Source organism: Monodelphis domestica, chromosome 5 (genome assembly GCF_027887165.1).
Source record: "Monodelphis domestica isolate mMonDom1 chromosome 5, mMonDom1.pri, whole genome shotgun sequence".
NCBI classification, from domain to species: domain Eukaryota; kingdom Metazoa; phylum Chordata; class Mammalia; order Didelphimorphia; family Didelphidae; genus Monodelphis; species Monodelphis domestica.
The window spans coordinates 89,528,920-89,542,719 of record NC_077231.1 but is presented as its reverse complement, the minus strand read 5'-3'; the positions used below and the strand labels follow the sequence as shown (position 1 = coordinate 89,542,719).

The 13,800-nt window shown below is 41.2% G+C and overlaps 1 protein-coding gene across 1 annotated transcript in view; it reads right to left on the bottom strand.

Moving 5' to 3' along the window:
- Positions 1-13,800, bottom strand: part of DRAM1 (DNA damage regulated autophagy modulator 1) — a 48,111-nt gene that overhangs the window by 20,867 nt on the left and 13,444 nt on the right. Inside the window, exon 2 of the mRNA XM_001373321.4 lies at positions 3,667-3,734. Within this exon, the coding sequence (XP_001373358.1) occupies positions 3,667-3,734 (68 nt within the window). The remainder of the gene's footprint in view (positions 1-3,666; positions 3,735-13,800) is intronic.

Below are 13,800 nucleotides of genomic sequence, written 5' to 3'. Positions count from 1 at the left end.
ACTGTATGACTCTGGGCAAGTTACTTAACCCCAATTGTCTAGTCCTTACCACACTTCTGCCTTGGAACCAATATTCAATATTGATTCTAAGGTGGAAGGTAAAGATTTTTTGCTTTTTTTTAAATGCATAGATCTAGATTTGGAAGAGATTTCAGAGGCCATCTAATCTAATACCCTCACTTTACAAATAAAGAAACTGAGTCCCAATAAGGATAAATGACTTGTAAAAAGTCACACAGTTGGTAAGTTTCAGAAACAGGATTTAACCATGGGTTCTTGATTCCAGTCAATTGCTTTTCCCCTCACTCTAAAACACTGCCTCTAGGAATCCAGTCTAACATCTTCCTTCCCAAAGGCTATTGGACAGAATTCCTGAGTGCTACAACTTTAAAGAATTTGGGAAAGGAAACATTTCCCTTCTGTAAGGAAAGCCTTCCAGCCATGCCTATTTCACTTAATACTTGTATGATGTTGGCCAAGTCACTTAACCTCTGGGCAGCCTCAGTTTCCTCATCTGTTAAATTAAAACCAAACAAACAAAAAAAGGAGGTGAGGGCTCTCTGAAGTCCTTTCTAGCTCTAGATCTAAGATCCAAGGAAAGTGTAGGAAAGAAGCAGCCAACACTTAGGCTAAGCATTTTAGGACTGAAATGGATTGTCAACACATAGAGAATCTAAGTGGAAAAGAAGAATGCCGGTCAGAACTGGGAGTGAATGCTTAGAGAATGGGAAAATGCCGATTTCCCATGCAGTGACCATGTGGCTATGTTCCTGTTTATCCAGCAGAGGGCAGGAGTGGCGACGGAACAACCCAGGGCTGGAAGAAGCTTGGCAATTCAGACTCAAAGGAACTCAAAGGAAGCAAGAAGAGACCGATATTTCCCTACACGAACAAGGTGTAGCTTCATTAATAATTATCATTGTTGTGAAGAGCCTTTATCCAACGCTTTAAGAGTGGCAAATCGCTTTAAATATCACCTTATTTTATCCTCACAACAATCCTGGGAAGTAGGAGAATTATTATCCCTATTTCATGGATGAGGAAAGGGAAGGGGAGAGAAGTTAAGGGATTTGCTCAGGGTCACACAGCCAGTAAGTGTCTGAGGCAGAAAGGAAAGGAGAGAGGGGAGGAGGGGAGGAAAAAAGGAAGGAGAGAAGGAAGGAAGGAAGGAAGGAAGAAGATAGTCTTCGAAATCTTAAAAGAAAATGCATCAGAAGGAACAAGAGAACATTCAAAAGGAGGCACAGATGAGCAGTACCACTTTGGAAAATAACATGTTGACTTTATTATCTATTTTATTATTATATAGCTTAAAGAAGGCAAGCTGTACAAAAGAGACATTCAGGGATAGTCATCTGTTTTCTGTTTTGATGTGAATAGAAAATTATGCTCTTTTTTTCCTTTTCCTATTTACACACAAATCCTAGAATCTCTTGGTTCTATTGCCCATTCAATCCCACCCCCACCCCCATTTTAGAGCTGAGACCACTGAAGCCCAGGGAGACTGTACTTTTCCTAAGGTCACACTGGTAGTAAACACAAGAGGCAGGATTTTACTCCAACCATTGCCTTTTACATTCATGTAATACAGTATTTTACAGATGAGGAAACTGAGGTCTCAGAAGGTTTAAGTGATTTTCCCAGAGTTACAAAATACTAGGAAAAGCAGCCAGAATCCAGACCAAGACTTCTGATGCTAAGCCACTATGTTGGTGGCAAGTTCCTCAAATTTCATTCATCCATATAGGTTATAAATCAGTTCATTTTTCAGGAATTCAAGGGGCATGACATCATCAGATGGGAGAGCCTGCCTCTACAGGTTTCACTTCTAAGCTTTTATAAGTTACTGTGCCCCAAAAAATTCATCTCCTGGAGGCCAACCTTCTCCATGTTGACATTCTCCCAAATTCTCTGGGCTGTTCATCTGATGGCATGTACACAATTAAGTGACTTGTAGTCTTTCCAGTTGGACAGAACCTGTCAAAGCTTGTTTATTTGAGAACCCAGCCTTTGAAAATCCAAGGGATTTTACATACTGCCAGAAGCATCCTTTTGGTGAAAAAAGGATTGGAGCTTGCTGGCTCAGTGGATTGGGAGCCAGGCCTAGAGACAGTAGGTCCTAGGTTCAAATCTAGCCTCAGATACTTCTTAGTTGTGTGACCCTGGCCAAGTCACTTAATCCCCATTGCCTAGTACTTCCTGCTCTTCTGTCTTAGAACCAATACTCTGTAATTGGAACATGTAATATGTAAATGTAATAAAGAAAGAAAGAGGATTGGAGCTACAATAGAAAGACCCCTGGCTCTGGTCACTAGAGGACCTGTGTTCAATTCTCCTCTTTCACTTAATATTTATATGTTGGCTAAGTCATTTAACCTCTGGGGAGTCTCAGTTTCCTCATCTATAAAAAAGGTGGGGGGGGGGCCTCTCTGAGGTCCTTTCTAGCTCTAGCTGTATGATTCTATGACCCTACCTACATGATTTGGGGCAAGACAATTCTCCCTTGGGGCTCAGTTTCCTCCTTAATAAAATGAGAGACTTGGTCTAGATGGCCTCTGAGGTCCCTTCTAGGTGTAGATCTCTGATCCAGAATTCTGTTTTTGATGGAGCATCTGATTTCATCAGTATAAAATGTTCTTAGTAAGGAGCTCCCTTTTCCCATGCAGACTTATTAGTCTTAGAGAGTTGCTTGGGATCCTGAGGGGTTAAGTCATTCAATCAACTAGCATTTATTAGGTGCCCACTGAGTGCCAGGCACAGTGGTAAGTGCTGGGAATAAAAAGAAAGGGAAAAGAGAATTCCTGTTCACCATCTAATGGGGGAGACAATGTGCAAACGAGATACATGTAGAAGAAAAATTGGAGGTAGGGACACTAAGATTGAGGAAGACTAGAAAAAATTTCTTGTGGAAGGGGAAATTTTAGCTGGGACTTAAAGAAAGCCAGGATGCAGAGATGACGAAGAAAGAACTTTCCAAACATGAGGGACAGACAGTAAAAATGCCCAGAGGGGGGAGATGGAGTTGTGTACGAGAAACAGCAAATAATTAAATAAATGATTTGCCCAGAGCGCCTAACTAGTACATATCAGGGGTAAGGATTGAATCTCAGACCTCTTGAAATTGACATTAGGTTATAATCTGCTATCCCAGGCTGCCTCCTTCTATGCTAAGTAGAAATCAGAAAAAAAATTAATATCAATTTCCCAGAGACATTTAGGGATGTCACTCTAAAAATTAACTATTAACCTTTACAAACCTTAAATCACTATATAATGGTATTTTTTAGAAAAGGAATCTAGTGACAAATGCGTCTGTAAAGTTAGGAATGCTGCTTATTAATTATTTACCAGACCTTTAGAAATCTGCTTCCTTATTTTTACAAAATACAACATACCTCCGTTTGCATATACTTTTCTCATTAAGGCAATTTTGGAAAAGTTGGCCATAACCTATAACTTCAACTGGTCATGTTCATTTTTTTTTCAAGGAAAAATGTATACTAGTTGTACCACCAACATGGGCATATATTTTGTTTCACTGTGGGTATTTGTTAGGATTCTGTCTTGGTTTTTTATCCTTGCCATTGAGGGTAGGATGGGATATTAAAGAGAGGAACTAAATTGTTAAATTCATGAATAAAATAAATTGATTATGTTGAAACTTGCCAAGAAATGCAGAAAAGTTGATCATGAATCCAAAGATACCACTCTCAGGAGGGGTTGTTCCTGTGTCACTAGAGAAAAAAGAAAAGAACAATATCACTGGGTTGTTTGTTTCTTAAACAGATCTTTCCAAGAAGAAGGTCTTTGGGTCTTTTACTGGCCAAATAAGTTTCTTCAAGGATCACAAACATTCTACATAATTCATTTTTAGTTCATGCAAAGATTCATATTTCCCCCCCAAAGGCACTGAAAAGAACCAACATATACAAAATCCATACAAAGATTAACATTTTTCCCCAAATGGCATTGAAAAAAATCAATATACACAAAGTTCAAGTTCTAGGGCATAATAATAATCATCACTGGATATTTTCTGTAACATAATAGTAATTGTCATTATTAACCATAACACCAACCTTAATATCTTTTTATACTGTCATTTTCAAGACTATTGGTCTAATTTAAAGTATCCTTTTATTTAGACTATTTTTTCCATGGTTACATGATTTATGATTCCCACCCCCACCCCGTCCTTCTCCCCTCCCACAGCTGACAAGCAATTCCACTGGGTTTTACATGTGTCATTGATCAAGACCTGTTTCCATATTATTGATATTTGCACAAGGGTGATCATTTAGAGTTTACATCCCCAATCATATCCCCATCAACCCATGTGATCAAGCATTTGTTTTTCTTCTGTGTTTCCACTCCCACCGTTCTTTCTCTGGATGTGGAGAGCATCTTATAACCCTCAGAATTGTCCTAGATCATTGCACTGCTGCTAGTAGAGAAGTCCATTACATTGGATTGTACCACTGTGCCTCAGTCTCTGTGTACATTCTTCTCCTGGTTCTGCTCCTTTCACTCTGCATCACTTCCTGGAGGTTGTTCCAGTTCACATGGAATCCCTCTAGTTCATTATAATTTAAAGTATTTTTTAAGCCCTTGGGGCAACTTGGTGTTACCGTGGCTAGAGTACTGGGTCTGGAGTCAGGAAGATTCATCTTCCTGAGTTTAAATCTGACCTCACACACTTCTAAGATGTATGACCCTGGACAAGTCATTTAGCCTCTGCTTGATTCAGTTTCCTTATCTATAAAATGATGATAATAATAACACCTACTTCTCAGGGTAGTTGTGAGGATCAAATGAGGTAATAAAGATCTAGAGTAAAATCTCCTAAGGGTTGCTAGGTGGTGCCGTAGTGCATTGAGTACTCAGGAAGTGATCAGAAAATCTTATCTTCATGAATTCAAATCCAGCCTCAGATATTTACTAGCTATGTGTTTGTTCATTTATAAAATAAGTTGGAAGAGGAAATGGCAAATCTTTGCTAGAAACCCCAAATGGGGTCATGAAGAGTCAGATACAACCGAAGTGATGGAACAATAATTCACTGTCCTCAAGGTCAGTCCTCTAACCATCGTACTAAAAGCAAAGAATAGGAAAAAAAATCCATTGGAGACTTAAAGGGAAAGTCTAAGAAATTATTAAGGTATTATATGCACTGAAAAGTTAAAAAAAATTAAGCTAATTAAATGCCTTGATGTTCAGAATTGTATTTTCTTTTTTTAAACCCTTACCTTCCATCTTGGAGTCAATACCATGTATTGGCTCCCAAGGGTTAGGGTCCAAGGTAGAAGAGTGGTAAGGGTAGGCAATGGGGGTCAAGTGACTTGCCCAGGGTCACACAGCTGGGAAGTGTCTAAGGCCAGATTTGAACCTAGAACCTTCCATCTCTAGGGCTGGCTCTCAATCCACTGAGCTACCCAGCTGCCCCCTTGAATTGTATTTTCAATAAAGCATTTGCTAAAGGAAAATTTGGTCCCTTCTCTTCTTGAAAATCTATCTGTACTCTGAAATAAATGACAAAAGTAGTTCCCTCCCACCCACCCAACTGAAACCCCTGGACCAGCTGAGTGTTTCTACATTTAGAAATAGTTTCGAAATACTTAAGTAATGAAAACCTGGGGACTTCTAAAAGTCACACTTGAAAACCTTTGAAGATTTGGCCTGAAGCTTTCTCTTCTGCAAGGGTGCTGAAGGCAAGAATGAAATCCTTTGAACCCTTCATATTCTAAGTGCAATCCAAATAATTCCAAGTTCTTCCTCATAGCACACACCTCAACTGTGTCCTCTAAAGCCTTCTGAAAAAGACCAGAGAAAGAATCTAATGATCTAAACTCCTGCTTTTCTTTTGATTCCTTTATCTAGGGGGGGGAAGTGGCTAACAATGAGTCAGATGTCCATATTTCACAGATATTCATCAATGTTATATCTGAGTACTCTTCTGCTGAATATTTAGACATCTTTTATTTATTTATTTTTAAGCCATTCTCTCTTAGAATCAATACTAGCGATCAAATTTAAAGCAGAAAAGATCAATGAGAGCTAGACAATTGGGGTTAAGTGACTTGCCCAAGGTACACAGTTAGGAAGTATCTGAGTTCATATTTGAACCCAGGACCTCCTGTCCTGTCTCCAGATCTGACTCTATTCACTGAGCCACTTAACTGCCCCTTAATAATTCAGTCTTATCTGACTCATCCCAACCCCATGGCCCATGACCGTAGCCCACCAACACTGTCTCTGGGCTTTTCTTGATAAAGATCCTGGAATGCTTTTCCATTTCCTTCTCCAAAGGATAATGACCATTAAATAAGAGAAAGTCCACCTGATTTGCTGCTTGCTACACCCTGAGGATCATGGGACCCTTCTTCGCAGGTGAAACCTTCCATTGCTGTTGTCTTTCCCATTAGCACTTGAGCTCCTGGAGATCAGGAACTGTCTTCTTTTCCCAGAATCCTTTGCACTAAATACAGTGCTTTGAATCTAATAAGCATTTAATAAATGCCTTATTTATTCACTTACTTATTCTGAAGAGTCGGGACTACATTGCTATCCATATTGCCTCTCTATTCGTGAATTCTTTTAAAATGTTTGTCTGTAGCCAGTCCAGTTGCTGGCCTTTGCATACAGTTTTTTGTTTGTTTTCACTCTGTAAATATTGTATACTGGGGATTTCTAAATGGGTGGAGAAGGTTAGATAAGCTATATCTAAGCCTTGTCTCCCCCAAGCACCTAGCACAGGGCTCTGACCACAGAAAGGGCTCTCTTCTAGGGTTTTCTGTTGTTGTGATCACAGAAAGAAGTTGGTACCTCGATGGAGGAGGAAGTAGCAGCTGGTCCCTCAGAGCCCCCATCGCCGTTGGCTAGGACCATTAGGATCAGTCAGGAGACGGCCAAAAGCATGACTCACTTGGCTCCAAGGTAGTAAAAAGTCAGTGATGGGTGACTTCAACGAGGGCAGCGAGTGCCACCTGTCCATCCATTAGAAGGAACAGCCAGAAGGGAAAGGGCCACTTATCACTGTTTGTGGGGTGGGGTGGGAGAAGGAAATGGAGGATCTGTAGAAGAAGAAGGGGGAAGGGAGCAAGGTGGGGAAAAGAGGCTGGGGAGGCCAGGAGAGAGGGGAGAGGCTGCTGGTAAGAAACTGTGGGAGTGGCAATTGGACAAAGACCAGACTGTTCTACAGGTGTGGGTTCTTATGTCCACTTAATATAAACCAACAACTCCATAGTCTCAAAATGCAATTCCTGGGAAAATCTAGATTTTTAATTTCTCTCTTTTTTTTTCTGCCTAGTTTCCATATGAAGGGAGGCTGAATGATGGAGAGAGCTAGCCTTGAAGTCACAAAGATTTGGGTTCCAGTGCCTTCTCTGACACATGCTGCTTTGTGTAACCCTGACCAAATCACTTAATCCTTTGGCAATTCTTTAAGACTGAAATATGCAGTAGTATCTACACGGCTCAGTGGATAGAGAGCCACAGATGGAGGCAGGAGGTCATGGGTTCAAATCTGGCCTCAGACACTTCCCAGCTGTGTGACCCTGACCAAGTCACTTGACCCCCATTGCCTAGCCCTTGCCACTCTTCTGCTTTAGAACCAATATAGAGTATTGATTCTAAGATGGAAGGTAAGGAGTTAAAAAAGAAAAGACTGAAATATGCATCCACACTGGTAGATGGAGTTTCCTTTCTAGGCATTCTATATACCAGGTCCAGTCCCTACCCCTACAACTACTGATAACAATAAATAGCTAACATTTACATGATAATTACTGTGTGCCAGACACTACACTAAGGGATTTACAATTATTACTTCATTTGATCCTCACAACAACCCTGGGAGGTAGGCATTACTAATATCCCCACTTTACAGATGAGGACTGAGGCAAGCAGAGGCTAAATGACTTGCCTAGGGTGACTCAGCTTAGTAAGTATCTGAGGCTGGATTTGAACTCAAGTCTTCCTAATTTCAGACCCAGCACTTCATCCCCTTCCCTACCTAGCTGCCCCAGAAAGAAGGCACTATCAAATTAGGCAACCAGAGGAAGAGATGTTTCCAAGTTAGAACTGTAGCTCTTTAATTTGGTGAATGTAAATGATCTCAAGGGCCCTGGGCCCTGCTAGTATAAGGTACTGTTCAGGTCAAACTTGGTGACTTGGAAGAAAGAGCATTGGATTTGGAGGCAGGAAGACCTGAGTTCAAATCCCACTCACACTAGGTGATTCTACTATGTCTCCATGTGCTAGATACAGGGAAATAAAAAGACAAAAAATGACAAGGAGAAACTTGTGGTTATCAGAAATGGACTCATGTAAGTTAGTGAGGAGGGACAGCATGCCAGTCATGGAAGGAGAGTCTGTGCCAAGGCGGACAAAGCAGGAGGAAGGGTACAGAATGCTGTAGTGTATATAGCCAGCAGAGCCATTTGGGTGGACTGTAACTTTTTGAAAGGATGCTCTTTTCCACTGGTATAACTAAGAAGCATTTGTATGGTGTGGCAGCTATAGGCATGTGGCCTTAGAGGGACTCAGTTTCCTCACCTATAAGAAGTTGGGACAAGGTCCTTTCCATGTCTAACTTCCAGGACTTCCTCTGAACAGTTATTTCACTCCCTACTCCATAAAATCTTGTAGTTCCCCTTTCCCTCTAGGATCAAATTGAAATTCCTTTCCTTGACACTTCAATCTCTTTACACCCTGGCCCCTTCCTACCTATGCAGTTTTCTCATACTTTACTCTCCCCCTCACCCCACCTGAGTGATAGAATTCAGCCAAGCCTACCTGCTTGCTGTTTTAAACACTAGTTCCTCTTTTTGTCCTCTTGCCTAGGCTGTGCTCCCTCCTCATCTAAGCCCTTTAGAACTTGGTTTCCTTCATCTGGCCTCAGACACTTTTTTGCTGGGTGACCCTAGACATGTCACTTAACCCCAATTGCCTAGCCCCGACTGTTCTCCTGTCTTGGAACTGATACTTAGTATTGATTCTAAGACAGACTATAAGGATTAAAAAAGAAAAGGATCTGATTTCCTTCAATATTCAGCTGAATCCCTACCTTCCACCTGAAAGCATTCCTGGTTTTCCCCAGCTGCTAGTGCCTTCCTTCCTTCCAAACTATCTAGTATTCATTTTATATGTATGCATGTATGTATGTATATAACATCCTAGGAGGCTTGCAAGGACTGTTTCATTTTTGTATTTATATTCTCAGGCTTTGTGGTGCCAAGCTCATGGTAAAAGCTTAATAAATGCTCATTGACCAATGGCTTCTGTGAATCCAAAATGTCCAGGAATAGTCTAGATACAGAGGAGAAGCAGGAGGGGTGGGAGTAGGGATGGAAATTGAGGCCTTTCCCACCTACCACTAAGGTAGGGGACTTAGCTAGACTTTGGCTTTTGACAATGGTCCCACCATCCCTACACCTTCTCCTTCCCTTTTGGCTCTATCTGTAGCTCAGCTCCTAGAAACCCAGAAAAGCAAAATCTCAACATCCAAGTCTCTGGTTCAACCTTAGACAAAGAATTGGTGGGAATGACATTAGAGATGCTTTTCCTCTTCAGACCAAGCACTGTGAGCTTCCCTTTCCTTCTGTGTGGGCAGCTAAAACCCTCAAAGTGTTGTCTCCCCCATTAGAATGTGAGCTCTTTGAGAGAAGAGATTGGCTTCTGGTTCCATTTGTATTCCACTGCACAGTACTTGGCACTAAGTAATCATTTAGTAAATCTCACCCACCCACCCATTTATTCATTATCTGTATAGGGAAGTTATTAGAACTTAGCCTAGGGGCAGCTAAGTGACTCAGTGGAGGGTATTAGACTTCTGTGATATAGGACAGTAATGGTGAACCTATGGTACAGGTGCCAAAGATGGCATGAAGAATACCCCCACCCCCAGAGTTCATTACTAGAAAGGCAGAAGGACTCAGGTGGAGCTGCTCCCCTCCCCTTCTTCATCCTGCCTGAAGATATTTTTTTTCATATTCCCGCCCCTCTGCCCAGCAGCCCAATGAGAGCACACAGGGCACCTTTCGGTGGGCAGCCACAGGCAGCAGAACTGGAGGGGAGCAGAGTGCTCAGACCATTCCCCTCCCCCTCTCCATTCTCACTTCTCATCATCTGCCCCTTTACCCAGCAGCCCAATGAGATTGCTTCCTCCCCCACACCCCCAAACCCCCATCTGGAGTAAGGAGTGTGGTGTGGTGCGGCCAGCAGAGCACTCAGTCTAGGGGGTGGGGGCAGGGCCTGGCACTCCATCTCTAAAAGATTTATCATCACTGATATAGGAGGTCCGGAGTTCAAATATGACCTCATACACTTCCTAGCTGTGTGACCCTGAGCAAGTCACTTAACCCCAATTAGCTAGCTAGCCCTTATCATTCTTCTGCCTTGGAGCCAATACAGAGTATAAATTCTATGATAGAAGAGAAGTTTGTTTTTTAACTTAAAAAGAACTTAGCCTAGCGGCAAGAAGAGCTAGGTAGAGAGTGGACTCAACAGTTGATTATGAGATAAAGCCTTCTTTTAGGTCCCTGAGGAAGGTGGAGACAAATTATTAAAAACTAGTATAAATACAGCTCTTTAGGTTCCATAAAGGGTTTTACATATTTTAAGACATTTCATCCTCATAACAGTGTTATGAGATAGGTGCTATCAGTATCCCCATTTTATAGATGAAGAAGTTGAGACTAAAAAATATTAAGTAACTTGTTCAGGATCACAGTCAGATTTAAACTCCAGGCTTTTGGACTGCAGGTGCAATCTGCTATGTTTTATCTCAAATCGCTATGCATATTTGTATAGTGAGTGGGTGAGAAGTAACAAAAAATTAGCCTGGAAAGATAAGTCAGATTATGACAGGCAATTAATGGAGATCAGAGGAATTTATGTTTTATCCTAGGGGCAAAATGGAGTCCCCACAGCTTCTTTATTGTTGTTATTGTTCAGTTATTTCAGCCAGTTTCACTCTCTATGACCTCATTCGAAGTTTTCTTGGCAAAGATACTGGAGTGGTTTATAATTTCCTTTTCCAGCTCATTTTACAGATGAGGAAACTGAGGCAAGTAGGGGAAAGTGAATTGCCCACAGTCACACAGTTAGTAAGTGTTTGAGGCCAGATCTAAACTCAGGAAAGTGAAGCTCTGCTCTCTCCTAAATCAAACCTGGTTCTAGAGTACCCCCTACTTCCTTGCAGAGATGGAAAGGGAAGGGTAGACCATGCATGAAAGGGGAACACTTCCTGGCCTCCAGCCTTGCCACCTCACTCCCCCCAGAGCCACTTAATTAGCACCAAGTAATATGGTCATATCTGCTTAGGGATTTCACTTTTGTCTGGAGGATGAGAGGCAGCATGACCAAGAAGCCAGGAAGAGAGAGCTGGGTCCCACTAAGGTCTCAGACATAAACTGGCCATGTGACCCCAGACAAGTCCCTTTACTACTCAGTCATCCAGGCAAGTCTCTATGACTAAGTTGCCAAGGAAATGCCAGTCTGCATTGGCAGAGGCAGTTTCCTCACCAAAGAGTTCCCATTATTAATGAACTCACAGACTTGCTCCCGATCCCCTTTCCCTTGGAAGATGGATTGCAGCCAGGAGAGAGAGGATGCAGAGAGAAGAGTTTGGACATGGTTGCAATAATCCAGGCCAGAGCTATGTATGGCCTTTGTGCAGGCAAATTCCTTTCTTGTGTCCACATGATCTCAAACACCCAGCTCTTTGGAAAATGTGAGGTTTCTGAGTTTTGTTTCTGTATTATGTAAATATTTAAAATCATAGGCAAAAAAACTAAAAGAAGGCAGGTAGAAGAGGGAAAAAATCAATAATAATCAGGGATGAAAAGAAAAGTGATGCTAAACCCTCTATCCTCATCAAAGTTGGTTCAAGAGTGCCATCCCCTGCTCCTTTGCAGGGATGGAAAGAGAAGGGCAGACCATGAAGGTGGAGCACTTCCGATTATTTCCATGTGTTGACAGCTTTTGCTGATTTTCTTTCTCTTCTCCCTCTTAAAAAAAATCCCTCATTATAATGGTGGTGGGAGAGAGGAGATACAGAGGGAAATGTAGCCGATGTGAAAACAAAAGGTAGCAATAAAATCTTTTTTTTTTTTTGTTTAAGAGTGGGTAAGCTAAGCCAAGGAACTCAGTTTATTTGTACATTTCCTGTATTTACATTTCAATTAGTTCAGCTGAGCCTGGAAAGTTCCAAGTAGTTCTTGTAACATCCTTCCCCTTCTTTTAACTGAACAAATTTATGAGGCTAAACCAGTGTGCACTTCATGTTATCTCATATACACGGGAATGAAGCAACTTTGAAACAAGACAATTAAAATGTATCTGGCAAAAAATAATAATATGTATCTGGAATGTGAGACTTTCAGGATGTTAGTCAAAATCTTATTGACAGAGCACCTAGGGAGCACAGAGGATAAGAGCACCAGGGCTGGAGTCAGGGGAATCTGGGTTCAAATCTCACCTCTGACATTTCCTAGCTAGGTGTTTCTGGGCACCATAGTTCCCTAGGCTTTGCCACTCTTCTGTCTTAGAGCAGATACCAAGAGGGAAGGTGAGAGTTAAAAAAAAAATTCATTGACTCATAGAATCTGCAGACAGGAATGGCTCTCAAGCGACCATGTAGTCAAACTCTTACATTTTACAGATGAGGAAATCAAGGCATGGAAGTCAGCTCCATGTCAGTCCAATCTCTTACATGACTAATATCCATATCTTCTCATGACCTATTATTTATTGATCTGGCATATGCGTTTATCTCATCTTTCTTGAATCTGTTCATCTTTTAACAATCATTAGAATAAGAGGCACCATGGCTTAGTAGTTACTGGAAATCCAGTTGGCTTCCAGTTAGAAAAATATTTATGTTCAAGTCCTGCCTGTACCTCATACTAGCTGTGATTTAATCTCTCACTGACCCAAGGGAATGGTCTAAGACTCTCCTTTATAGAACAGCATGGAAGAAAGGTTCTTAAGGCACAGTGGATTAAGAGTCAGGTCTAGAATCAGAAGGACCCAAGTTCAAATCTGGCCTCAGACACCTCCTAACAGTATGATCTTGGGCAAGTCACAAACTGGAATGGCTCTTAAGAGGCCATCTAGTCAAGCTCTATTTAACCCTGTTTACCTGGCTCTTACCTTTATGTCATAAGAGTTGTTACTAAGACAGAAAATAAAGGTTTGAGACCAACAAAAGTTTCTTAAATAGACTAAAAATAACAGAACTAGGAAAAACTGCTTATGACACTTGGATTTCTGGAGTCCTTTCCAGATGTAAGCTTCATATAATTCCATGAGTTTAATGCCTGTTTATACCTAACATGAGGCTGCATGGGATAGGAGAAAGCTAAACATGGATGATATGAAAGATAACTATAGATACTAAGGAACAACATCATTTTCTAGTCACATTATTTTATGATTCTGCCCTACTTTTGGTTAATCAGTTCCATGATCTAGACATAAAATAGTTGGAGGACCCAGGCCCCTCCAATTTTCACCCCTTCCCCTAGATTACTATTGGTTGAGTTTGTATGGTAACGACATCATGTTCTTTTTATTTCATTTGTTTCTGACATTACAATTCTCAGGTAACTCCCTTCCTCCCTTCCTCTAGTGCCCTCCATGCACTAGTGAAAACATCATTTGACAAAAAGATACATGTTTATAGAAAATGATGTCTTGCTTATTTCTATTTGTCGGATCTTTCTCTAGAGGTAGACATACACAAGTCATTCTTCAAACAATATTTCTGTTTTATATAATGTTTTCTTGGTTCTGCTCATT